The 26758-nt window shown below is 38.1% G+C and overlaps 1 protein-coding gene across 4 annotated transcripts in view; it reads right to left on the minus strand.

Annotated features, from left to right (window-relative positions):
* Nucleotides 1-9923: 9923 nt before the first annotated feature.
* The window catches only part of bcar1 (BCAR1 scaffold protein, Cas family member), a 92864-nt gene continuing 76029 nt past the window's right edge, over nt 9924-26758 (minus strand). For all 4 annotated transcript variants that reach the window (XM_088080157.1, XM_088080158.1, XM_088080156.1 and 1 more), the window contains 6 exons: nt 25806-25955; nt 18606-18701; nt 16984-17367; nt 15901-16779; nt 13688-13774; nt 9924-12288 (listed from right to left, as the gene is read on the minus strand). In XM_088080157.1, coding sequence (XP_087936283.1) covers nt 11746-12288; nt 13688-13774; nt 15901-16779; nt 16984-17367; nt 18606-18701; nt 25806-25955 — 2139 coding nt within the window. In that variant the 3' untranslated portion in view covers nt 9924-11745. The remainder of the gene's footprint in view (nt 12289-13687; nt 13775-15900; nt 16780-16983; nt 17368-18605; nt 18702-25805; nt 25956-26758) is intronic.

The following is a 26758-nucleotide window of genomic DNA, read 5'->3' on the forward strand; positions in this document are numbered from 1 at the left end:
TATAGTATGGCAAAAATGTCAAATTTTGACATGTTCTAAAAATGGCTAAAAACGATATATTGTAGCTTGTAGAGAGGCCTTATTATATATAAAGTGGAAACAAAGGCCAAAAAAGTCCAAAAACGTCATAATTTAGCATGTTCAAAATATGGCCAAAAATCGCATGCTATAGTATGGCAAAAATGTCAAATTTTGACATGTTCTAAAAATGGCTAAAAACGACAGATTGTAGCTTGTAGAGAGGCGTTATTATATATAAAGTGGAAACAAAGGCCAAAAAAGGCCAAAAACATTGTCATTTCGCATGTTGAAAAAATGGCCAAAAATCGCATGCTATAGTATGGCAAAAATGTCAAATTTTGACATGTTCTAAAAATGGCTAAAAACGATATATTATAGCTTGTAGAGAGGCCATATTATATATAAAGTGGAAATAAAGGCCAAAAAAGTCCAAAAACATCATTATTTAGCATGTTGAAAAAATGGCCAAAAATCGCATGCTATAGTATGGCAAAAATGTCAAATTTTGACATGTTCTAAAAATGGCTAAAACGATATATTGTAGCTTGTAGAGAGGCCTTATTATATATAAAGTGGAAACAAAGGCCAAAAAAGTCCAAAAACATCATTATTTAGCATGTTGAAAAAATGGCCAAAAATCGCATGCTATAGTATGGCAAAAATGTCAAATTTTGACATGTTCTAAAAATGGCTAAAAACGATATATTGTAGCTTGTAGAGAGGCGTTATTATATATAAAGTGGAAACAAAGGCCAAAAAAGGCCAAAAACATCATAATTTAGCATGTTGAAAAAATGGCCAAAAATCGCATGCTATAGTATGGCAAAAATGTCAAATTTTGACATGTTCTAAAAATGGCTAAAAACGACAGGTTGTAGCTTGTAGAGAGGACTTATTAGATATCAAGTGAAAACAAAGGCTAAAAAAGGCCAAAAACGTCATAATTTAGCATGTTGAAAAAATGGCCAAAAATCGCATGCTATAGTATGGCAAAAATGTCAAATTTTGACATGTTCTAAAAATGGCTAAAAACGATATATTGTAGCTTGTAGAGAGGCCTTATTATATATAAAGTGGAAAGAAAGACCAAAACGGCCAAAAAATGTCATAATTTAGCATGTTGAAAAATGGCCAAAATCGCATGCTATAGTATGGCAAAATGTCAAATTTTGACATGTTCTAAAAATGGCTAAAAACGATATATTGTAGCTTGTAGAGAGGCCTTATTATATATAAAGTGGAAACAAAGGTCAAAAAAGTCCAAAAACATCTTTATTTAGCATGTTGAAAAAATGGCCAAAAATCGCATGCTATAGTATGGCAAAAATGTCAAATTTTGACATGTTCTAAAAATGGCTAAAAACGACAGATTGTAGCTTGTAGAGAGACGTTATTATATATAAAGTGGAAACAAAGGCCAAAAAAGTCCAAAAACATCATTATTTAGCATGTTGAAAAAATGGCCAAAAATCGCATGCTATAGTATGGCAAAAATGTCAAATTTTGACATGTTCTAAAAATGGCTAAAAACGACAGATTGTAGCTTGTAGAGAGGCCTTATTATATATAAAGTGGAAACAAAAGACCAAAAAAGGCCAAAAATGTCATAATTTAGCATGTTGAAAAAATGGCCAAAAATCGCATGCTATAGTATGGCAAAAATGTCAAATTTTGACATGTTCTAAAAATGGCTAAAAACGATATATTGTAGCTTGTAGAGAGGCCTTATTATATATAAAGAGGAAACAAAGGTCAAAAAAGTCCAAAAACATCTTTATTTAGCATGTTGAAAAAATGCCAAAAATCGCATGCTATAGTATGGCAAAAATGTCAAATTTTGACATGTTCTAAAAATGGCTAAAAACGATATATTGTAGCTTGTAGAGAGGCCTTATTATATATAAAGTGGAAACAAAGGCCAAAAAAGGCCAAAAACGTCATAATTTAGCATGTTGAAAAAATGGCCAAAAATCGCATGCTATAGTATGGCAAAAATGTCAAATTTTGACATGTTCTAAAAATGGCTAAAAACGACAGATTGTAGCTTGTAGAGAGGCGTTATTATATATAAAGTGGAAACAAAGGCCAAAAAAGGCCAAAAACATTGTCATTTAGCATGTTGAAAAAATGGCCAAAAATCGCATGCTATAGTATGGCAAAAATGTCAAATTTTGACATGTTCTAAAAATGGCTAAAAACGATATATTATAGCTTGTAGAGAGGCCATATTATATATAAAGTGGAAATAAAGGCCAAAAAAGTCCAAAAACATCATTATTTAGCATGTTGAAAAAATGGCCAAAAATCGCATGCTATAGTATGGCAAAAATGTCAAATTTTGACATCTTCTAAAAATGGCTAAAACGATATATTGTAGCTTGTAGAGAGGCCTTATTATATATAAAGTGGAAACAAAGGCCAAAAAAGTCCAAAAACATCATTATTTAGCATGTTGAAAAAATGGCCAAAAATCGCATGCTATAGTATGGCAAAAATGTCAAATTTTGACATGTTCTAAAAATGGCTAAAAACGATATATTGTAGCTTGTAGAGAGGCCTTATTATATATAAAGTGGAAACAAAGGCCAAAAAAGGCCAAAAACGTCATAATTTAGCATGTTGAAAAAATGGCCAAAAATCGCATGCTATAGTATGGCAAAAATGTCAAATTTTGACATGTTCTAAAAATGGCTAAAAACGACAGGTTGTAGCTTGTAGAGGGGCCTTGTTATATGCAAAGTGGAAAGAAAGACCAAAAAAGGCCAAAAATGTCATAATTTAGCATGTTGAAAAAATGGCCAAAAATCGCATGCTATAGTATGGCAAAAATGTCAAATTTTGACATGTTCTAAAAATGGCTAAAAACTATATATTGTAGCTTGTAGAGAGGCCTTATTATATATAAAGTGGAAACAAAGGTCAAAAAAGTCCAAAAACATCATTATTTAGCATGTTGAAAAAATGGCCAAAAATCGCATGCTATAGTATGGCAAAAATGTCAAATTTTGACATGTTCTAAAAATGGCTAAAAACGATATATTGTAGCTTGTAGAGAGGCCTTATTATATATAAAGTGGAAACAAAGGTCAAAAAAGTCCAAAAACATCTTTATTTAGCATGTTGAAAAAATGGCCAAAAATCGCATGCTATAGTATGGCAAAAATGTCAAATTTTGACATGTTCTAAAAATGGCTAAAAACGACAGATTGTAGCTTGTAGAGAGGCGTTATTATATATAAAGTGGAAACAAAGGCCAAAAAAGGCCAAAAACGTCATAATTTAGCATGTTGAAAAAATGGCCAAAAATCGCATGCTATAGTATGGCAAAAATGTCAAATTTTGACATGTTCTAAAAATGGCTAAAAACGACAGATTGTAGCTTGTAGAGAGGCCTTGTTATATGCAAAGTGGAAAGAAAGACCAAAAAAGGCCAAAAATGTCATAATTTAGCATGTTGAAAAAATGGCCAAAAATCGCATGCTATAGTATGGCAAAAATGTCAAATTTTGACATGTTCTAAAAATGGCTAAAAACGATATATTGTAGCTTGTAGAGAGGCCTTGTTATATGCAAAGTGGAAAGAAAGACCAAAAAAGGCCAAAAATGTCATAATTTAGCATGTTGAAAAAATGGCCAAAAATCGCATGCTATAGTATGGCAAAAATGTCAAATTTTGACATGTTCTAAAAATGGCTAAAAACGACAGATTGTAGCTTGTAGAGAGGCGTTATTATATATAAAGTGGAAACAAAGGCCAAAAATGGCCAAAAATCGCATGCTATAGTATGGCAAAAATGTCAAATTTTGACATGTTCTAAAAATGGCTAAAAACGACAGATTGTAGCTTGTAGAGAGGCCTTGTTATATGCAAAGTGGAAAGAAAGACCAAAAAAGTCCAAAAACATCATTATTTAGCATGTTGAAAAAATGGCCAAAAATCGCATGCTATAGTATGGCAAAAATGTCAAATTTTGACATGTTCTAAAAATGGCTAAAAATGACAGATTGTAGCTTGTAGAGAGGCGTTATTATATATTAAGTGGAAACAAAGGCCAAAAAAGTCCAAAAACATCATTATTTAGCATGTTGAAAAAATGGCCAAAAATCGCATGCTATAGTATGGCAAAAATGTCAAATTTTGACATGTTCTAAAAATGGCTAAAAACGACAGATTGTAGCTTGTAGAGAGGCCTTGTTATATGCAAAGTGGAAAGAAAGACCAAAAAAGGCCAAAAATGTCATAATTTAGCATGTTGAAAAAATGGCCAAAAATCGCATGCTATAGTATGGCAAAAATGTCAAATTTTGACATGTTCTAAAAATGGCTAAAAACGATATATTGTAGCTTGTAGAGAGGCCTTATTATATATAAAGTGGAAACAAAGGCCAAAAAGTCCAAAAACATCATTATTTAGCATGTTGAAAAATGGCCAAAAATCGCATGCTATAGTATGGCAAAAATGTCAAATTTTGACATGTTCTAAAAATGGCTAAAAACGACAGATTGTAGCTTGTAGAGAGGCCTTATTATATATATAAAGTGGAAATAAAGGCCAAAAAAGTCCAAAAACATTGTCATTTAGCATGTTGAAAAAATGGCCAAAAATCGCATGCTATAGTATGGCAAAAATGTCAAAATTGACATGTTCTAAAAACTTTTACTTAACTACCATAATGCCATGCAATTGTATTCTTCTCTCTCTTCTTCTCTATTTATATGTTTTCAATCAGTGAGTCAGAAACAGTAAATACATGATTATTTAATTCATTAATTTATTAATTTATGTTTTTATTTATTTATTTTATTATCATCATTACTATTATGACTGTTATTATTATCATTATTATTATTATTATTATTATTATTATTATTATTATTATTATTATTATTATTATTACGTGGTTAAAGTGGGGAAACCTGAGCACCAGGAGAAAACTCCCAAAAAATTATTAAATAATTGCCAAACAGTTAGTCACAGAAATGTCAGAACATCCATGTGACTGATAATTTGGGGATAATCAGAATCAACTGTCACACCGGAACAAACAGTAGCCTCCTCCCTCTCCACCTGACTGTTGCCGACACTCCTCTTTGACGCCTTCCCCTCCTCTGCTTTCTCCTTCATTTCTTTCTCACACATTTTGTTCTTCATTTTTTCCAACTCGGCCTGCCTGTCATCTGTCAGCCGGCTGCGGAAGAACACGAAGCGTCTCTTCTTTTTGTTCTGCAGCAGACACATATCTTCCACTGCCTCCTTCTTGTTCTGTAGCTGTACTTCTTTGGCCTTCTAGTTTTCGAGTTTCCCAGCTATGGCATCCTTCAGTTCTGCGTACCTGACCTCCCACTGCCTTTCACTTTGGAGCAGGTCATCATTTTTCTGGTCCAGCTCCTCTGCAGTGTCTTTCGGTCTTCTAGAGAGCTCGTCATTTTCTTTTGCCGAGATCCAGGAATTTGGTGTGCAATTGCTGGATCTGGTTCTCCATATGGTTCACATTATTTCTGTGTTCCATCTGCTGCGTTGCCATGCTTTCTGTTTTCTCATTGAGGGTCTCTCTGAATATCCAGTCCAGTTTCTTCTTCTTGTCCTCCATCGCTCTCATTTTTGCCTTGAATTTCTCCTCCAGAGCGGCATATTTAGCCTGCCAGGCATCTACTGTCGGAGATTCAGGATCTCAGTATCTCTCTTGCTCCTTTTTGGTCTCTGTGAGTTTGTCAGAGAGCACCTTCTTCTCCTGTCTCAGAATTAAGATTTCAGTGTCACTCTGATGGACAAGTTTAATCCCAGAGGTCCTTGAAATACTTGAAGGTCCTTGAATTCAGGGGAAAATTGTGGCCTTGAAAGTTTTGAAAAAATTCACATGGGTCATTGAAAGTGCCTCCTTCAACATACTTCATCGTAGATATTCCATTCAAAAGTTAAAAAATTCAACTCAATTAGGACATTATTCGTTGTATTCAACTTTTTCATAACATTCACACTTTTCGAAATATCCAATATTTTTTAGGCATTTTTCCCCATTTAAATGAATGGGCGGCATGTTCAAGCCACAAATGAGCTTTTTTTCACGCATCTTCCAAACCTCTCATCTCCTCATTCATACCTTCACATAGGAACTCCATTCCAACTTAAAAATATTCCTCATCTTGTCAAGCTTGCATTTCAGATCCCATTCATACTTTTTAAAATATCATAACCTTAATCCTATCCTTTAAAACAGATGTTTACAAAGTTTTTTTACCAGACAAAGCAAAAGCAGGAACCTAGGGAATAATAAAATAAACATCAATAAACAGAGAAAGTAGGCAGATCTTGAAAGGCCGTTAAAGTACTAAATGAATAAAAAATTTAGAAAATATATGAATAAAAGCAAAACATCATTTAAAAAAATAATATAAGAAGACAACATCACATTAGTAGGGATAAAAAGACAAGAGGATAAAAACAAATGAACAATAGAAAGATGAACAGGTAAATAACTTAAAACATAAAAAGATGGCATGAACAGGACATTGAAAGGATAATGAACAGATAAATAGAGTAAGAGCAGAAAGAAAATGAATAGAGAAAGAGAGATAAATAAATAAATAATGGTTATATCACATGAAAGCAAGTCCGTAAAAAGAAAAAATATAAAATTCCTTTAAATCTTGTAAATAAGAATGTATTTGTAGCTTTACCAGCTCATGCTGTTACATGTATAACACTTGCGGTGTCCTGTTTTTTGGTGTTGGGTGTGCTATGAGCAAACACTGAAACCTCCTCACTCTCTCGGTGAGTGCACGCACAAACAAGGGCGATGCTTTTATATAACTGTGGGAACTGCTTTACAACCTGAAATAACCTCGGCATCCAAACTGGGGGAATAATTTAAATCCACGATCAGAGCAAATCGACACACTTCACATTCACACCTTTAGATCTGTGCTAAAACATCAAGTAAAGAGCACGGACGTATAGAGCCGTGCAGGTCAAAGGTCAGAGGACTAAGTAGTATGTGTGTTAACACAGGAAACAATGTTGCAGAGAGCTCAGACACGCAGATAGTGCCTTTGAGTGTTTGAATAATGCTTTCTTTTCAAGTTCAGGAAAACTGTGTCAGGTTCAGTGTCGGGAGGAGTTAACTACATGTAGTTCATTTTCAATTTTTCAAAAGTTTGGGGGCCAATTTAATTGCAACCTGGATTGACATCTCTTTTCTTGTGCTGCTTTTTAGGCGCCTTTCACAAGCATTTAAACCTCTGAAAAGTGAGCAAATTGGTTTGTTTCTCTCAAACACATGGGACAAAATGCAATTGGTTATTATTATAAGAAAGGTCCTGGAAATTGTACAAGACAAACCAGTAAACAATGACAAAGAATGATCTGAAAATTAGCTTAAGTGAGAGAGAATTATTTAAAAATTATTTTAAAATAGTGGGGTGATATATCAAAAAATTTAGGGCTAAGGCGATGCGTCGCACCATTTCACACAGCACGCGTCATGAAAGCGTTAGCAGCGCAGAGCTGTTTTGTTACTCCTCCTAAAAGTGACTTGAATTTTACATTGTTTTATTTATTTTGCTGCTGGATTGCTAAATGTAAATTACACTGCATTCCTTTCACTTGACTTGAACAAGCTCTAGCATTAATTTTATTTTGGAGAGACGTTATATCAGACTGTAAAACACAGATTACCAGTTAAGACTTGGCTATTTTTTGTTGGGGAATAATGCCCTGCGGTGTATACTCTGTCATGATTGAAGATGATTGAATAAAATATTTAAATATAAATGACCCGTTTTAAAATGTTATTTTCAGCAAAAGCATTGTTATATTAATTGAGTACTAAAAAAATAATAGATTCATAAAAAAAGTCAATAGATTAATTAAAAACAATCGATAATAAGATAATCGTAAGTTGAGGCCCTAAAGAAATCTAATTTATAGTTACATATATAAAATCAGGCTACAGTAAAAAATATTTTTATTATAATTTTATTCATTATTTTTAGAACATTTTCTGCTTCTTGTAAGTTTATATAATAATTTCTTGCTAATCTTTGAGTCTTTTTTGTTCATTGCCTTCTTTCCATGTTTTTGAAAGACATCATGCCAATTCTCTCCAGTTTTAAAGGGTTAACAGGCCAGTCTACCAGCAATCTCACCTCATAAATTACATTTATTCATCAACTTAATTTCATAAAAACAGGCTAACTCATTTTATACATCAAATCACTCAAAAAACTAGTGAAAAAACTATATTTACAATTATCACAACTGTCATAATAACATATTTCAAATTATGTATCAGAAGTATAATAATTTTAAACACTTTTACCAAGTCTTGTTTGCCTAGACAGTTTTTTTAAACTCTCTCTCTCTCTCTTTTTTTTTTATTTTTTTTTATTTTTCTGGTAATTCTTTTGCAACTTTACTAGTTTCTTACTTTATTTTGTATTTATTACAAACTTGCTAACTGCCATAATGTAATTGAAACTTTTATTCTTCAACAGGCTTGTTTTTTAAGTAATGTGTGTGTGTGTGTGTGTGTGTGTGTGTGTGTGTGTGTGTGTGTGCGCGCGTGTGTGTGTGATCAGCACCTGCTTGATATTGTTACTGAGGAAGACGAAGTAAATGCAGCAGAAGCCGAGCTGAGTGATGATTAGAAACACGTTCACCGTCCGTCTGTGGGAGAGAAACAGAGAAGGGGAGCTGTTAGACAAAAGGTAAGGTCACCCCACCTGAAGATAGGATTTACAAATACTGAAGTCAATCCAGCGAAAACTGGAAGTTTCGATCAGAAAAACATCAGAGAATTGCGAACAAATTATTTTTCAATGTAAAATGGCTCCAACTGACTTTTTTGTTTGTCTTGTCATGCTCCATACATCTACCAATTCTTGAATGTCTACATGAAACGGACTGCAGGGGCTCCTTCATTGAAATCTGTTAGGTAGCGCTCTTGAGGCATTTTTTAAAATCCATACAGTTAACCCACAAAATATCAAATTTTTCCCCAGTCCAGATAACTTTGCAAATTTTCATGACTTTTTGAATATGTTAAAGCCCTAAAAAAAGCAATTAATTTGCTGTAATAATAATAATCCTTTGCATTTCTATAGAGTCCTCGCACCCGTTTGGTGCTCGGGCCCTAATTACAAACAACAAACACAAATGCAACACTGTTAACTTTCAGTGAAAATGTATCAAACTTTACACTGCACCTGAAAGCAGCAGTTCGAAATTGGTCTGAGGGACAGGACTGGCCAGACTTTGGACATGCCTGATCTACATGGTCCATATTTAATGTTGAACTAACCAAAAACAGTCCTTTCACTATGTGAGGACAGGTATTTTGGGATATTATTTGGCATTGGTTGGGAAATTAAAGACATACAAAGATGCCTGTGTAAATGGCCATAACCCAGCATGTCCAAAGTCCGGCTTTTAAAGTCGAATAGACAATATTGGTTTATGAAGCATGATCACTTTCCCTTCACCTCAGAATGGCAGGACTATCACATCGTTTGTAGATATGCATCAAATAGGAACTGATGTGTTTTCATTAAAAGACAGTAGAAAAGCAAACTAAACATTGACAGCAGACATTTCCTGCTATGTAGCAGACATGGCAACAAGAAACATGAAGATGACATTGAGGACCGCTGTTTTCAGGAGCCGTGAAAAGTTAAATACACTTTCAGTTAAAGTTGAAAGTGCTTTCGTTTTCATTGTTTAATTATTATTGCTTTTTTAATTACCTATTTGATGCGAGCAGCAGCTGCCCCCCAAGTATTTTCACATTAAATAATCTGGCCCCCATTGAAAAAGTTGGACACCCTTGGCCAACACAGCGACTTCAGGTCATTTATATTACACCATGATATTAAAATATTTCAAAGAAAACACTGTATCACTGTGTCAGAGAAAAGAAGAAGAGCAGGTTTAATTTCATTTCTAGTTTTGAACCTTTTACACTCCTTTTCTGTTATACATGCCTCTTACAAAACAACCTACATATAGATTTCCAAAAAAGCATCTGAGATGGCACTGAAACATCTTTAATCACTGCAGGATTGAACTGTACAGCTCTGTGGACAGCTCTTGGCAGCAGTGTTGCCTGCTCTGATGGATTAAGATCAGTGTGGATTATTGAGCCACGCTGCCGTTGTACAACTTAATTCATTGGGATAAACCCTCTTGACAGGAACCATCTCATTTTCAAGGGGGGGGGGGTCCTGCTGTGTAACATAGTGCTCCAACACGCAGGCAACAAGCGACATGTAGAGCTGTCCGTTTGTCATCAGGTGAAGTTTAAACAGGGGGTGTGCTCCAGTGCTTTTTGGAAAGTGTGCCTTTGTCAGGGATGGAGAAGAGCATAGATGGACTACAACATACAGTCATACACTGTGAACTCACCAGCTGATCTTACTTTTATAAATCCAGGAATCTAGGATAGTTATGAGTAAACAGAACCATTACTCTGAATTTATGTATTTTCATACATGATTGTTAAGTTGACTTAAATTTAAGTTGTATTTACCCAATTTTGTTAAGTTGTTGGAACAAAAAAAATGACGAGTGAGTTAACTTGTTCTTTGTAAGTGTTATCACTTTAGTTAAAAAAACAAAACAAGTTAGTCACACTTAACTGAACAGTTTCATATATCATGCAAGTATTGATATTTGTGATAAAACTGCATCACATGGAGTCCTGTTGAAATCTTAAATAAAGTCAAAGACAAAAATTTAGTCAGAATATTTCTGTTTCGTTTTTTAAATGAGGTTTTTAAGTGGATTTGTTTTGATTGTATAATTTTGTTTATTTGGTGCAATCACTGGTCTTGTCTGAAGATACCCAGGAAAACATTTTGTTAAAATACAAATAATCCAAATGCAATCAGTTTCCCAAATATTACCGAGTAAACACAACTGTTCACTTAAGTCAGACAAACTTGGTTTTAAGTTAAAAAGGAAAAATTAATTTCACTTGTCATTTTTAAGTTGACTTCAAGAAATGAAGTAAATGCTACAACATTTCAAATACATATAAAGCAAACATAACAAAAGAATAGTTGTATTTCCTTACCTTTTGGTAAGGTTGGTTTCGTAGATATTTTTAAGTAAGATCAACTTGTCAGATTTTACAGTGTACATATCTGGAATTTACACATCCATAACAATAATGATACAAGGATCAAGAATCAGAGCCAGAATTATACAGTATAGCAATAATAATAACAATTATTGATATTGTCTAAAAACTACACTTACCTTTTCATCTTTTCTTTCTTCAAAAAAAAAAAGAACCATATATTTATATTTATATACTGGTAGTCCTTTAGTCTTTTTTTTTCTTTATGCTTTTCTGACTAAATAGGTAACTTAAATATTTACAATGATTATTTTACAACCATTGGCCCAGCCCACTGAGGATAAAATGTTCCTTTGAGTTTGTGTAGAATAAAAAGCACGCAGAGGAAGGAGGGATAAGGGAAGAATGGTCCCAGTGGAAGGTGAGGTAGGGAGGAAGCGGAGGATGGATGTGGGGTCTCCAACCTCACAATGGAAGAAGGGTGTACAGGGTTTCCTGCAGCACTCTGTGCTCCATGGGGCTCCAGGTCCTCCCCTGTGCTGCAGGGGCATGCAGGGTTTTCCATCCCTTGTTACAGGGAGGATTCACTGCCACATGTTCCTGGGACGTCTCCTGGGTCGTCGTTTCCTCCTCCCCCCTTGACCCCACCTACATTACCAGCAGCTGTCCCAGCACCATCCTGAACTGCTGCGTGCATCCCGCCAACTCCCTCACCCTCTCAGTCATCTCTCTGGCTGCTCCGGGGGAAGGATACTGGAGTGCCGCTGTCTTCGTGCTGATCACAATGTCTTTGAGTTTTTCGCAGAGGGTGTTGCTGCTCTGGGCCACCCGGGCCCTCACATCAGGAGACTTGGCCTGGCGTGACAGCGTGTCACCGATGAACACCAGCTTGTGCGCGCTGAGGATTACGAACTTGCTGTGCGCCACGAAGATCTTGGGTGGCTGGTTTGAGTTGACAGCGGTGAAGAAGGCGTCGATGGCATTGGTCACTGTGGTGACGTTCTGCTCGCATTGCTCCTGGTAGAAGAGGAGGAGATGCCGGTCGCCGTGGCATAGCTTGGAAGAGGGCCCTCCAGAGCCGTTCTGGGGCTGCTGGTTGGCCAGAGGGTGGTGTGGGGATGGGACCCAGCCCGTCATGTCGTTGTTTATTGGCCGGCTGACTTCCTGCTCCAACCGCTCAAACTGTTTAATCTGGAAGATAAGGAAGAGTTGGGAGACAGTAGATACTTAAAGTAATATTTCACTGCAGGAAAGATGGTCTTTTTATAAAACCAGGCTGTCTCTGCAGTAGAAAGAAACAAATTCTTTTGAGATTGGTGCAACATGAGCAGAAAAAACAGAGTAAAAGGACACTTTTACTCAAGCAGTAGAAAACCTAAAACTACCTGCTACTAGGTGACACAATGCTAACTTGTCTGTTTGAAAAAGGTTCTAGCAGCGCGCACATCCAAAAGCAATTAAAAACTAGGTGCTGGATGTTACGAAAATAGATGCAAAAATACAAATAGAGTCCGCACACTAGATAATTCTTAAATGAACATTTATTACCTCCACATGTGTTTCGGGCCCAAGTCCTGCTTCAGACATGGAAAAGTACTGAAGGACACCATGAGGACCTGTATGGACAGGTCACCTGACAGGTCACCTGAGTCTAAAATCCAAAGATGCCTACAAAAAACATCTTAGTTTCTATTTGATCAGCACCTCCTAGTTTTTTGTAATGAGACAAAATAAAACAGAAATATTACACAAACTAGAGAAAGTATGAATAATGCTAACACTCAAAATAATGAAAGAAATCCTAAAGATAAATCAGTATTTCTTTCATTATTATGATTGTTAGCATTATTTGTACTTTTTCTACAGTTATGTAATATTTTCATTTTATTTTGACTCATGAAACTTGTGTATTGCATTGAATAACTTATTTACATAGTGTGCCACATGTTTATTTGTAGGCATCTTCGGAGTTAAGACTCACATGACCTATCAGGTGACCTGTCCATACGGTTACTTACGTGGTGTATCTCTGCACTTTTTCATGTCTGAAGCAGGGCTTGGGCCTGACATGTCAAACAAATGGAGGTAATAAATGTTCATGGGAGCATTATCTAGTGTGCGGACTCTATTTATATTTTTGCGACTTGTCCATTTGAAACCAAGGGCAGCTGGTTGGTAGCAAACAATCTTGTATTAAAGTTAAACAGTAAGCTAAAAACATATTTCTGTAATCATTTGAGGCGTGAAATAGAAAACCCCTAAACATTATCTAAGATTATATTCAATATGCACTTCCCAGTTTTGCTGTTTGATCAGAGTTTGGTCTGAGTTTGAGAGAGAGAAACACAGAGAGGGGTAGCCCTGTCTCTTGATCGTGCTCTATACTGGTACGGTGGTGCTCTATACTCTATACTGGTAACCCCACTGACCAGCAATGTGAAAATGATAAAAACATTTTAATTATGGCCTAAATGACAACTCATTTTTTGCTATGTTCACCATCTATGTTCACTTTCTCACACAAACATAATTATAGGACAAATAAAGTGAAGGTGATGGATTGACACCAGGCATGCACACAAACAGGTACCTGTTGCTGTTCCAGTTGTGTCTTGTGTCGGATGATGTTGCCTTTCTCCAGCAGCTGTCTTTGGTTCTTTTCAAACTCTTCCTTTCCCTGACACATCAACACACAGACACACAGCTGTTACACTACGTGTACACACTTACATGATGTATTTAATACATAAATCTCTTGGTTTGTGGATCAGCAGGAGGATCACAAGTAATATCAAACCTCTGACTCCCTCTAGTGGTAACAGAGCAACTGCAATAACTTTGATCAATCTTACAAATATATCTGCACGAACACGATTCCTGCACAGCCTTCCTGACACAAACATACAAATGTAGTTAAAAGTACAGAAGCCCATTTTGAAAGGTAAGGAATACCTATCAGAATGACCTACTACCTCTATAAATGTAGTAAAAGTACAGGAGCCCAAACTCCTAACCCTAACCCTTGGCCCTGACCCCCAAACCCCAACCCTACTAATGTAAGCCATTCTTCAACATTTTAAATGTTGACTTTTTGGACTGAAATCTACACTAAAACGTCTTCAAAATGCTACACTATGACTTTTTTGACATTTAGAACTATGAATTCCTAACCCTAACTCTAACCCTAATTCTGACAGGAAAGGAATACCTATCAGAATGACCTACTACCTCTGCAAATGTAACTAAAAGTGGCGTAGGTCATTCAGTCAGGTAGGAAATATCTATGAGAATGAATGACCACTTAAATGTGGTTAAAGGAACAGTAGGTAATTCTGTCAGGTATGAAATACCTTTCAAAGTGACCAACTACCCCTAAAAATGTAGATAAAAGTTGAGTAGATCATTTTGTCAGATAGGAAATATCTATCAGAATGACCCAATACCTCTATAAATGTAGTAAAAATAGAGTAGGCCATTATGTCAGGTGGAAATAGATCAGAATCACCTACTAATTCTATAAATGTAATTAAATGTACAGGAGCCCATTCTGACAGGTAAGGAATATCTATCAGAATGACCTACTACCTCTATATATGTAGTCAAAAGTAAAGTAGCTCCTTCTGTCAGGTAAAAAATGCCTTCAGCCCAAAGGGAGGGGCGGAGAAGAAATCAAGATTTGTATTTTAAAAAATCATCGTGAACCAAAAATTTGAATCAATTGTTGAAACAAATTTATCACCCCGCCCTTACACACACACACACACACACACACAGACACACACACACACGCTTGTTAGGTGAAGAAGGTGCTGACTTTTCACAGGCACATGCAGTCATTCATCATGACTGAAAGGTGTGTATGTAAGTGACCGTGAGAATGAGGGTGGCCCCCATAACTACAGCATCACGCTCGCACGCATGCAGCTGAATTCACCAATTTTAACTCAAGTTCTTTGATTTGTAATGACACAAATACTGAGCTCCAATTTATAATCATACTGAATGGTGTCAGATGGCTGATCCGTCATTCATATCCAGCAACACGAAAAGTAAAACGACATACGAACCTGACAAGATGGCTTGGCATCAATATTATTTTTCATTGAAGATATTTCCTTTTCATATAATAATATAATAATATAATAATATAAATATATTATTATTATTATTGCATTTGGGGGCTGGGGGCAAAAAATATAAATGCAAAAAAGCAAAATGTAAAGGCAAAAATGTAAAAACTATATAACTTATAATGTGCATAGCATTGGCTTGTACCTGTTAAATAAATAAATGCAAATATTTAGAAAATAGGGGGCGAAAAAAAAACCCCAACATAAAGTACTTTCAGATGCAGTAGCAAGTACATACCAGGAAATAAAATGGAGCGATTCATGACTGCTGAATGAGCAGAGAGTATGAAGACGTAGTTCAAGCAGGCAGTGTTCATTTTGTGAACAAAAAAATGATGAAAAAAACCCTGTTGATTACTTTTTCCATAATGAAAAACATTTTTTTAAAAAACAAACACTGGCACAAAATGTTTTACAATTTTCCTCAACAATGAAAACTGTGTGAAGTCTGAGGGGCGGCTCAGGGACAGTGTGTGTGAAGCTTCCTCAGAATCACATAAGCACTAACACAGCAGCGCTAAAATCAGTTGCAACAACTGATTTAAAATGTGATGTGAGTGTACTTTTGTATGATCAATGAACTGAGAAGTGACAAGGAACCTCCAATGGTAGACTCAGAAACATCAACAATAAAAAAAAGGTTGTGCATGTGCGTGTGTGTCTCTGTGTGTACCTGTAAATGTACGTAGTCGTAGTCCTCCATCCAGCCTTCCTCTGTGGTCTCATACGGCCTGTCCACACCTTCCTCTTCCTCTGCAGCTGTAAACTTTGGCGGAGAGGGGAGGGGCCGCGACTGAATGTTCACCTTCTCCCCTCCCTGATAGCTCCCACTTCCTGATCCCGTCATGTGACCGCTGATCTCCCCTGGGATTGGAGGAAGTGGCAGCTGCTGCTGATGCCTGTTGGTCCGTTTGAAGAGTAGCGAGGCGTTACCGTGAAGAAAGGAGGCGAGCTGCTTGGCATCGTCAGGGATGCCTCGCGCTGTCATGATCAGTCGATCTAAGTCATCCCCTCCTGGTGGTGGTGCTGTGAGCACAGTGTGTGACCAGGAAATGGCATCTAAGCTCTGACTGTGTCGAATCAAACTCTGGAAGACCTCCTCCATCTTCCCCACCTGACGACCCAGCTTGGTCTGCAGGGAGCGGTCCGTGGCCTGGGCGGAGTTTGCCACAGCACCTCGGGCAAATTCCAGGAAGTCTCGAACAGTGGAGCGCACCCGGTCAGCAGCTTGATGAATGGCTGGGAGGTTCCCTTCCAGGTGAGCAGGGCTTCTCCAGTTACCTGTGATGAAGGACATCATGAGGGAAACACTGGACTCAACCGCTTGCTGGAGACGGGACAGACGCTCCATGGCCTGCTCCAGGTCCAACATGAGAGGTTTCCCTGTAATGGGGCCAGGGGCAGGAAGTGAGGAGGAAGAGGTGTCGCGTACAGGGACCATGTCTAAGGATGAAGCAGAGTGGTTGCTCCGTGTGCTTCCTGTGCTCGACGCAGAGAGACGCTTGAAGGACAAAGTGAGCTCCTCACTGGTGGACTGGGCATCACGCACAACCTGGAAAACATGAATCACCACTGAAATAATGTACAGATTGTCTGGATGATGACAGGATGCAAGTAAGATGATCTTAGTGAGCAGTTTGCAAGCAAGTTAACCGAACACAACAAAGAAACTGATAACTGTAGCCTCCGAACACTTTGTTTAGAAACAAACAAATGCCTTTCCTAAAATGTGGGACTGCCCCTTTAACTCTCCCACCTGTGGCGGGACATCGTAGACATAGTGGTCGCCCCGCTCTCCTCCTTTCTCCTCTCGTTCCCGAGGGAAATCGTAGACATCCTGGGTAGGGTGACCTCCGGTCCGTAGGCTGGCGGGGATGTCATAGATCTCCTGGGGGGCCTGGCTGACTCCGCCCCTATCTCCGTGGTAATGCTTGTCAGTCAGGATGGGGGGTGGGACGTCGTACACGTCCTCTGGAATCGGAGGCTCGTCGTCGTCGTTGAGGTTGTTGTGCAGGTACTGGCCAGGAGGGACAGGGACTGGCTTGAGTTTGGCAAAGTGGGGGGGCACGTCGTAGGTCTCCTCTCTGATTGGTGGAGCATCAGGGACATCTTTACTGACAGATGGGGGGAAGTCATACACCTGAAGAGAGAGGAGGAGAGAAAAAGTAAGAAAAATATTAAAGGAACCTTCACTCCTGATTGATGTCACTCTTTGTAACATGACATCTGCTTGATGATCTTGCACTATTTCAGTGATCAAGTCCAGAATTCGGTTCCTCACTGGTTTTCATCCAGTTGCTTAATTTATTAGTTTGTTGTTCAGTTAGTCATTTTAATCACTTTGTGACTTTGCTGTATTCACTGTTTCATCATTTATCCCTAATTTATTTTTAGTCTTTTAGGGGTATTTTTGCTGTGTACTAAGTTTAATAAACCTTTTATTTATAAAGACATATGATCTTGTGATGTGTGTGTGTAGCAAATTTCAAATTATGAGACTAGATTAATGAATAAGTCAAAATGGGCTATCAACCTTTCTATTTTAATGGGCGCTGCTGCGAGGTTTTTAAATTCTAAGTTTGAATGTAAGCTTATTGTCCCTGATAGCCGAAGTTGAGCCCCATTACTCCACTTCATATGTTCAGAATTTTGCATTATGAGTTGTAGTTATGTATTTTGGTATTGATGTATTAATTAATTAATAATTAAAATTTATTGCTAATCAATTGATAAATCCCTGACTTAAACCACTAAAGAGGATTTTAGGTAATTTCTGGGATTTGAGGCCTTTTCTCGGATTTCAGGACATTTTTAGGATCTTACGAAATCTCTAGGATTTTACTACATTAGGAGTTTAACTAGGACCTCTGCTGGGCTTTGCAGGGATGCTCCACTGGCACTTTTTTTTCTTTTATTAACAAGCTCTGTTTTGATGCTGTTTTATGCACTCTGGCACTTTATGTAGAGTAAAAGTACAAAAACAATTTCCAGTGAGAATCACTTTATTTTCATTGTGAATTTGGTTGGGGGGCCACCCAGCACCCTATCGGGGGCCAGATTTAGCTCATGGGCCGTAAGTTGAGTATCACTCCCATACAGTCTGTGGTGTGGTGAAGTCTAGCGCAGTATACTTGACAGAGTTGGCAGTTCAGCATGCAGATACCACCAAAATGTTAGAAAGTAGAGTGGCATTTCACAAAGCTGAATGATTCTGTTCACATGATAGGTATCAAATGACTAAAGAAAAAAAAAGGATGAAATAAGGTGCCATACTGGCACTGGTATCACTTTAAGGGTATCAGTATTAGTACTGGTATCTAAACAATACCCAGCCTTAGTATCAAGCACTTTGAACCAAAGCCCTACACAAAGCCTCACCGTCTGCTGTGTGTTCTTGTCTGTGCTTGCTGGGGTGTCATATATATCTTGACCACTAGAGGGTCCCTTCACCACCATGGGAGGAGTGTCATACACCTAAACACAGGAAAAAAACAGATATGAATTACATGCATCCTACTACAGACACACACACTCACATACACATACATGATTCTCGCTCTCTCTCACACACACACACACACACACACACACACACACACACACACACACACACACACACATCTGTCAGTGCACTGATATAATATGTCGTGCAGAGAGAATACAGCATACATGGGGTAGGCCTGTTTCTTACACTACACTCATATTTCCTAAGAGGTCTTATGAGCTTGTCTGTTTCTGCAGAATTCATCAAGTTACATTCAAGAAATTTTAATACCATTTAGGGTGTTTTCACATTAGGGAGATTGTTTTGTTCTGTGCCCAGGCATGATTGCTTCCCCCTCCCCTCTTCTCCTCCGGTCAGCTTTAACGTCAGTAACGTTGTTCTGTGCTTGAGTACACATGTGTATGTGATACAGTGGGTGGCGGTATGTACGTAGTTGGTTTTCAATGCGCCAATGCACACAAAGAAGAAGAAGCAACACTTGAGCCGTGGACTTGGGCACATTTGTTTATGTTTATATTCCATGCAGTTCAGTGTATCATCCAGTGTAGCATGCAGACAATTGGGAACACCCCGTTACTTTGTCTGTTTTTATTATTTTTCAGATGTCACCAATGGCCCTCTCGCTGGCCTTCCGACTACAACATCTACCTTGCAGCTCAAAGGATGAAATAGGCGAATACGAAGGTTTCAGAAGAGACAGGAGGCGCTGAGGAATTACTACAATTCTTCTTACTGACTGCAACTTGTGGTTGTCCGTAAGGTATAAAATAGACTAAGAAAAGAGAAAAAACGAACTTTTATTAATGAATAAATAAGACTTGGGTCATACTGCATGAGTTGTTTGAGAGTTTATATACAGATGTTTTAAAATAGATTTGCTGTTGTTAAACTTGGTCCCTGTTTACTTCAATTTGATGGAGAATGGTTGCCATTTTTGGATTTCCATTTACTGTAGAGGCATGAAGGGAAAATAAAAGCAAAGAAAAAGGTTCCTTCACAAATTGAAGGTAACACATGGTGGGTAACTGAAGTACAAATGATCACTTTGAAGTGAAGTATTCCTTTAAAATCTTTTTGACCTTTTTTGAGGAAAATGAATTTAGTGTTTTGCAGATGCCTCTTATACATTCACAGTAAGTGTACAACATTACTCATCACAACGGATCAGAAGCAGCTGATTTCTCAGGACATCTCTACACTGCAGTTTCTGCAGGGACAATGGCATGAAAACAGGTAAACCCTGCTGCACTCTGGAAGTTTGTTCATCACAAAACTACTGAATGACGCAAAGAGATCGGTACATAAATAAATGTAAATAATAATACATAAATGTAAAATCCTGATTTTGTGTGTGCACTGTTCATAATCTGCTCTCTTGATTTCCTCCAGTTGTTGATGATTTGAAGCTCTTGAAAATATGAAATGGTGCTTATCAACAGTTTCTGGCTGAAAGGCTTTAACAGGACACACACATTATATTCTTTTGGCAAATGAAAAAGCCAATGGAAGTAGACATTGGTTAGAAGGAGAAGTCTAACATGATGACCCTCCGCTAAAAGTCTGATCTGGTGTAGTTTTGCTCCACTCTCAGTTGGACTTGGCAATTGAGAGATCCAGAAAAAAAGCTAGTTTAAAGATGCTTTAAATCCACCCGAGCTTCATTTAGATGCCACAGAATGTAATCAAGCATCCACAAAGAGTTTATTCATTTATTCTATTACAATAACTAATCTGAAATACAAAACTGTCAAGAAAAATGTCTGCAGGCATGATTACACACACAGAAACTATAAAACACACCCTCAATTGCACACACACACACACACACACACACACACACACACACACACACACACACACACACACAGTCATAAAACAAAGTTTTAAATGGTTGAATGCATTACATCTACTGCCTTTGTCTGGGGAGAGAGGAAAGAAAAGCAGCACAGTGAGGATGAAGAGCTAAAAAAAGGAGAGGAAGGCAAGAACGATGAATAAAGAATAAAAGTGCAAGGAGGCAAAGGAAAGAGCAGGATTTAATAAAACAGAGGAAAGGTGCAGGAGAAGGAAAGACAAAAAAAGGCAATAAAGAGCCAGGAAAAGGAGAGGGAGAAAGAAAAAGGGGAGGTAGAGAAACAGCAAAAAGGAAAGAGGAAAAAGGAGATGAAAAACTGTCCCAGGAATGTGAACCACATGAGCACCTCTCTATGAGACAGTGAGCTTATTGAGGAAATGTCCATCTATTAACACTCACTCACTCCCTCCATCCTTCCTCTCCTTCAGTCAAGTCCACTCTTCACTTTACTCCGTGTCACTCACACATACTGGAATGACTTCCTGCCTCTGACGTCTGACACACACACACACACACGCACACACACACACACACACACACACACACACACACACACACACGCACACACACACACACACACACACATTCACACCAGTATTTCCTATTTTTACTAATACTACAATGCTGTGAATTTAATATAGTCATAAAATCAGCATATTCTGTTTACATATTCCGAAATGAGTCTGTTTAACCAATTTAGCAAAAAAAAAAAACAAACATATTTTTTGACAGATACTGCAATTTTCACAGAAAAAAATATGAAAATGATTTGCTGGGGTCTGCACCAAACAACCATGTACCCTTACATCTGGAAGATGTTTTGTAGGCCAGGGCCTCTCTGTAGCACTATTGTGTCTGTAGACACAATTTACCTTAATCAAAAAATTGCAGCTCCTGCAATTTAAAAATTTAACTTGGTTATATATCAATAATATTTCTATTTATTGTTCAGTCCTAGAATTTGGTACGGTAGGGACACGTCAAGCCACCTGAACTGTCTCAAGTAGTCATTTTGATGCAAAAATTAATATATAACTACTGTTGTCTATCAGTGTCGACTCTCTTCATTTGGTAAACTGTTAACAGCTCTCCTTCTCTACTCTGAGTCCTGCCTCCCTAACGCAATACTCCTAATAGGATTGGATTTATCGTCTCATGCTAACATGTCAGAGGCTTTAGCTGCATCTGGTTGTAAGGAGCCAAAGCTCCATCAGGATGTCTTTTTAGGCTCAGTGAAGAAGACACAAACCTGATACTGACAGTTCTGTGCACAAAGTATTGGACAAATCACGTCAAATATTGATTCAGTAAGAGACATTACTGCATTTTATTTTCCAACACACCAGAAGTTCTGTGTCGCTGTCTCTGCATCCCCCTCCCTTAGGGACACTTTGCTCTGTTTGGGACTGAATCCAGACGCCATGATGTTTCGCACTGAAGCAGCTGTGAGCTGCTCTTCATCAGATGTGGTGATGTTATCATTTGTGTTGACAATAAGCCATACAACAGTGAAATTCATGGCTGATAAGAGGTGTTTTCAGTTTCTGTAACCTCTGATGAGGATCAACACACAGCCGCTTAAACTTTGTCTCATCAAGAGAGAAACTGGATTCTGTGTCTGTCAGACAGTCTGAATAATGTAATGCACAGAAGACTATAGATAAGGTAGATTTTTACTTAATATTATGATTTTATTCTCATTAAATTACAATTTTATTCTAGTAATTTAACAACTTTTTCCTCAAAATATTGCAACTCTGTTCTTGACTTCTCAGAGAACACTCATACGAGGGATATGTTTTGAATGTTCAGAAAATTTTGAACATGAATAGAAATCTTGCTGAACACATATGAGCTGTTCAAGTACAGGGGTTTATGAATGAATTCAAAAAGGAATGAATCAGTTATTGATGTGAATAAGTGTCACGTGCAAATTTAAAGAGGATACTTCCCCAAACAAAATTATGCCTACATGTGTGTTTACTCAGCAGAGAAAACATTTAAAGAGAAAATCTGATCTGCATGAGAATAATAAAAACAATGTAGAATGTCTGATGGCCTTGTTGCATTGAATGGCACCTACATGTCTGTGTTTTCCTTTACATAGATAAGGACATTTCCACCCATGCAAGCGCATAAAACTTCACCAGGGGTGTTTGACATGTGTCCCCACCAATATCAAAATGATTCTGCACCCTTGTATTACAGTATGAAGTCCTTTCAGGATTTTGCAGGCTGTTTTTCTGATTGTTGTAGCCTGAAAAGTCTGATTTCACAGCAGCTTTTCAGAAAAATTCCAACATTTTCAGGACTTTTTTTTTCAGTGAAATTGCAGTGAGTGTGTGAAAATTGCAAAAAAACAGTTGAGATGCTGTCTTGTATTCGGAGCCCATTATTATCATGAGCATTCAGTGTTCCCCACAAGAATAAAATCTATTTAAAATTATCAGAACAGGTACAGGTATGGGTACGGGAACAGGTGCAGTTACGGTTACGGGTAAAGGTACACAGGTACACAGGTAAATAGGTACAAGTACAGATACAGCTGGTACAAGTACACAGGTATGGGTATGGGTACAGGGACACAGGCACAGGGTGTGTATGGGCGAACAGCCCCCACACTGTTACACCACCCTGAAAGTAGCAGCGATGCCTGTGGAGTCCACCAGCTCCATCTCTTTCACACACACTGAGTTGTACAAAGAATTACTGTTCCACAGTCCAGTCAGAGCTGATGTTCCTGCACTGACATGAGAAGATGTCTGCTGTCACACTCTCTTTAGATGTACACTAAGTGTGATGCACTGTGCTCAGAAATAGCTCGCTGTACCCTACAGCTGTAGTGCAATGCTACTATGTGTGTGTGTGTGATTGCTTGTTCTGGTCGGAGCCATCCACCATGAGCCATCTCCCACACAGCAGACATTTTGATGAAGTGTCTGGTGTTGCGGTGCGTTCATTCTTCACCTTTAAGATTGCCGCCTTCAAAAAGGCCCAGCAGCTACATCTATTATTACAGCTACACATCTTCCTCCTGCTCTTTCTCGTCTTCCCATCCTTCATCTTTCTCATCATTCACTGTCATCTTGTTTTTCTTCTTTCCTCCCTGTGCTCCTCCTCCTCCTTTTCCCTTTCTTCCTCCTACGGCTCATTTTCTCCTCCTGCGACTCCAGCTTTCATTTTGCTGTGGTTGTATGTGAGTGACCTTTCTCTTTTAGCTCGTCAGCATCAAGACTCTATTCTATGTACAGTTTGCCTATGTGTGTGTGTGTGTGTGTGTGTGTGTGTCCGCGCAAAGTACCTGCTTATTAAGCAAAAAACATTGCGAACAGTATGTGTTGAATCACGCAGGAAGAAACTGACCAATGTGTGTGTGGAATCTAATGTAAAGGCCCTAAAGGCATACACATACACTCACACACTCACACACACACACACACACACACACACACACACACACACACACACACACACTTACAGCACATCAATAACCTTCCCTACAGAGGAAAATTACAGCTTCTTGTTGCCTCTGGACATTTCAAGTATCTTGCATGCTACACACACACACACACAGACACACACACACACAGAATAGTATATCCAGCCTGCCTTTTGGTTATGAATGACCTTCACTAAAGATAGATCGAGTATTTAAAGGGGGAGCGGTTGAATATTACATCACATCAAATATTAACATGTGCAGACAGAAGGACGACTTGGTGCCAGACTGTGTGTGTCTATGTTGTACAGACAGGAAAACAATTCTCAGATGGGACACACACCATTTGTTTGGGTATTTATGCTCTCTCACACACACAAACACTATTTTACACTTCATTTACACCAACACACCACAGATTTACTGTCACAACATGCACACAGATTGCTGTAGCTATTACATTACTATTAATACATGAGGATGCACAATATTGGATTTTTTGCCAATATCTGATATGCTGATATATATAACAATTCAATTTGGTGGACAACCAATACTGATATCAATATATACACTTTTCCCCCACCTAATTCTAGTGATCAAGTGTCTTCTGTAGCAGAATTAACATTGTAAGATGCATACTCTTACCATGCATCTATACTAATATCAATACCAAAAGTAAATTATTAATTTCATGATCGATTTGACTCAGTTTTCACAATTTTAGGGCCAATTTGCGGAGTGCCAAAAACTGCAATTCCTCTAATGTCCACTTGAGGCTTGCTCCAAAACAAAGTCAATCCCCAGACCCCGATGTCCAACAAAAATTTCCAAAGTTACAGCAGAAATAAACATGTTTACAGCCAGGTACAAACATGTTTTTGGTGTTTGTAGCCAATTTCAACATTCATGACAACTGTACAGGGGGCATAATTAAAATGTTAACTCACCTGTTAACATTTTAATTATGCATGTGGGCATGGCCACATCAACAGGAGGGTGCTATCCACTGACAAGCTGCTACCATGGCAACAACACTGGTTAGGTAACGTAACCATGGCGTTACAGCCATAGCCATGCTATTTCAGTGTTTGTTTTTTTAGTTTGTGAAAGTTAACTGTAATGTTTGTGTCACCTAAAAAAGTCTTGGTTGTACTAACAGACCCTCTAAGGAGATGGAGGAGGTTACGTTTTCTGTTCTGTATATTGTGCTTAAAAGTTTGTTTTTATTCAAATGCCAACACTGTATTTTTATCACTTATGAGTTCAATCACTGGAAATACATCAAGCCAATACAGTGATGTGGAAAAGCACAATTTATAATGTATAACAGAAACTCAATGTGACAGTTGTGATTGGAAACATGCTGAATTGATGTAGTGATTTGAGCTCTGTGTAAATGTGACCTGGCTGACTAAGCATGTGATTTATGTTTGGCGCTCTTTTTCTATAAACATTATATGGAGTTTAAAATGTAAGAAATGTAGATAGACATGTTCTCTTGTAATGGACATTCATAAATTATATTATAAAAACTGTGAAATGTGAGCCAAAAAAGTGAAATGCCGTGAAAAGAACATAAATCCAATATTTCTATGCAAACCCATCAACCTGTCAAAAGAATCAGCTGAGGTCCTTGGTGCTACTGATGCATCATATAATAGATACTGAATCTCACATGCACGCACGCACACGCGCGCACACACACACACACACACACACACACACACACACACACACACACACACACACACACACACACACACACAGCAGTCTGACCTGTGTGTTGTACTGCTGGCGGGCCGGCGGCACGTCGTAAATGTCATGCTGGGTCGGAGGCTGGTGTCTGGGTGGGACGTCGTACTCGTCCTGGTCTGGTTTCACTGTGTCATACACGTACACCTGTCCAACCCGGGTAGGAACTACCACCTGGACACAGAAACAGAGAGGAAAAAGGCAGGTGAGAGTCAAGATCTGGGATATATATCCACACTACAATCATCAGTCTGAGTACAGATATCAACCCTACTATAGAAATTTAATATTCAAACCAACAGATAGAGAAAAGCTTTAAATTTATCGGCAGTAAAACACTGCAGCAAACACAAATATTAAACTCCTTATTCTCTAAAAAACTCACCAGGTCTGTGTTAATGTGACTATGGCAACCTACAAGGGTCACGATGCACCACCAAGTCAGGACGGTCTTTTTCATCAGTCCGACATTACAAAACTTAACAGCTTCTTCACCTTTGAATGAGAATTTATTGCTTTTTCACACTCAATGGGCAGAGACTTACAGCTATTCAGTCTCATTAAAACACGCTGCTCACACACGGCTAATAAAAACAGAGCAGGGGACCTGTCATAGTTGTCGTGGGAACCCGGCTGCCCTATTGTGTGCCTGTTTAAACTGCGTATTATATGGTGTGAGTGTAGAGTCAACCAGCCAGCCTGGGAAACCACAACAGCTGTGGTATACAACACACACACACAACAAAAGTAGCTATCACAGCCGGGATCCTCTCATCAGCCTCTCTTCTCTCCTTTCCCTCTCATTTCCATGTCCTGGTGAAACCAAATATGACCAGCAACAACTTCCGTAAAAAAAGCAAATGTAACCTGGCCCTACACTTACCAATGGGATGTTGCATTTTATCAACTAGCATGCTAATCACCAGTGGTGTATCCAAAATTACTTAGTCATTCACTATTTCCCAAACAGCAACCTC

This window comes from Plectropomus leopardus, chromosome 7 (assembly GCF_026936395.1).
Source record: "Plectropomus leopardus strain MGB_pleo_1.0 chromosome 7, ASM2693639v1, whole genome shotgun sequence".
In the NCBI taxonomy this organism is placed as follows: domain Eukaryota; kingdom Metazoa; phylum Chordata; class Actinopteri; order Perciformes; family Serranidae; genus Plectropomus; species Plectropomus leopardus.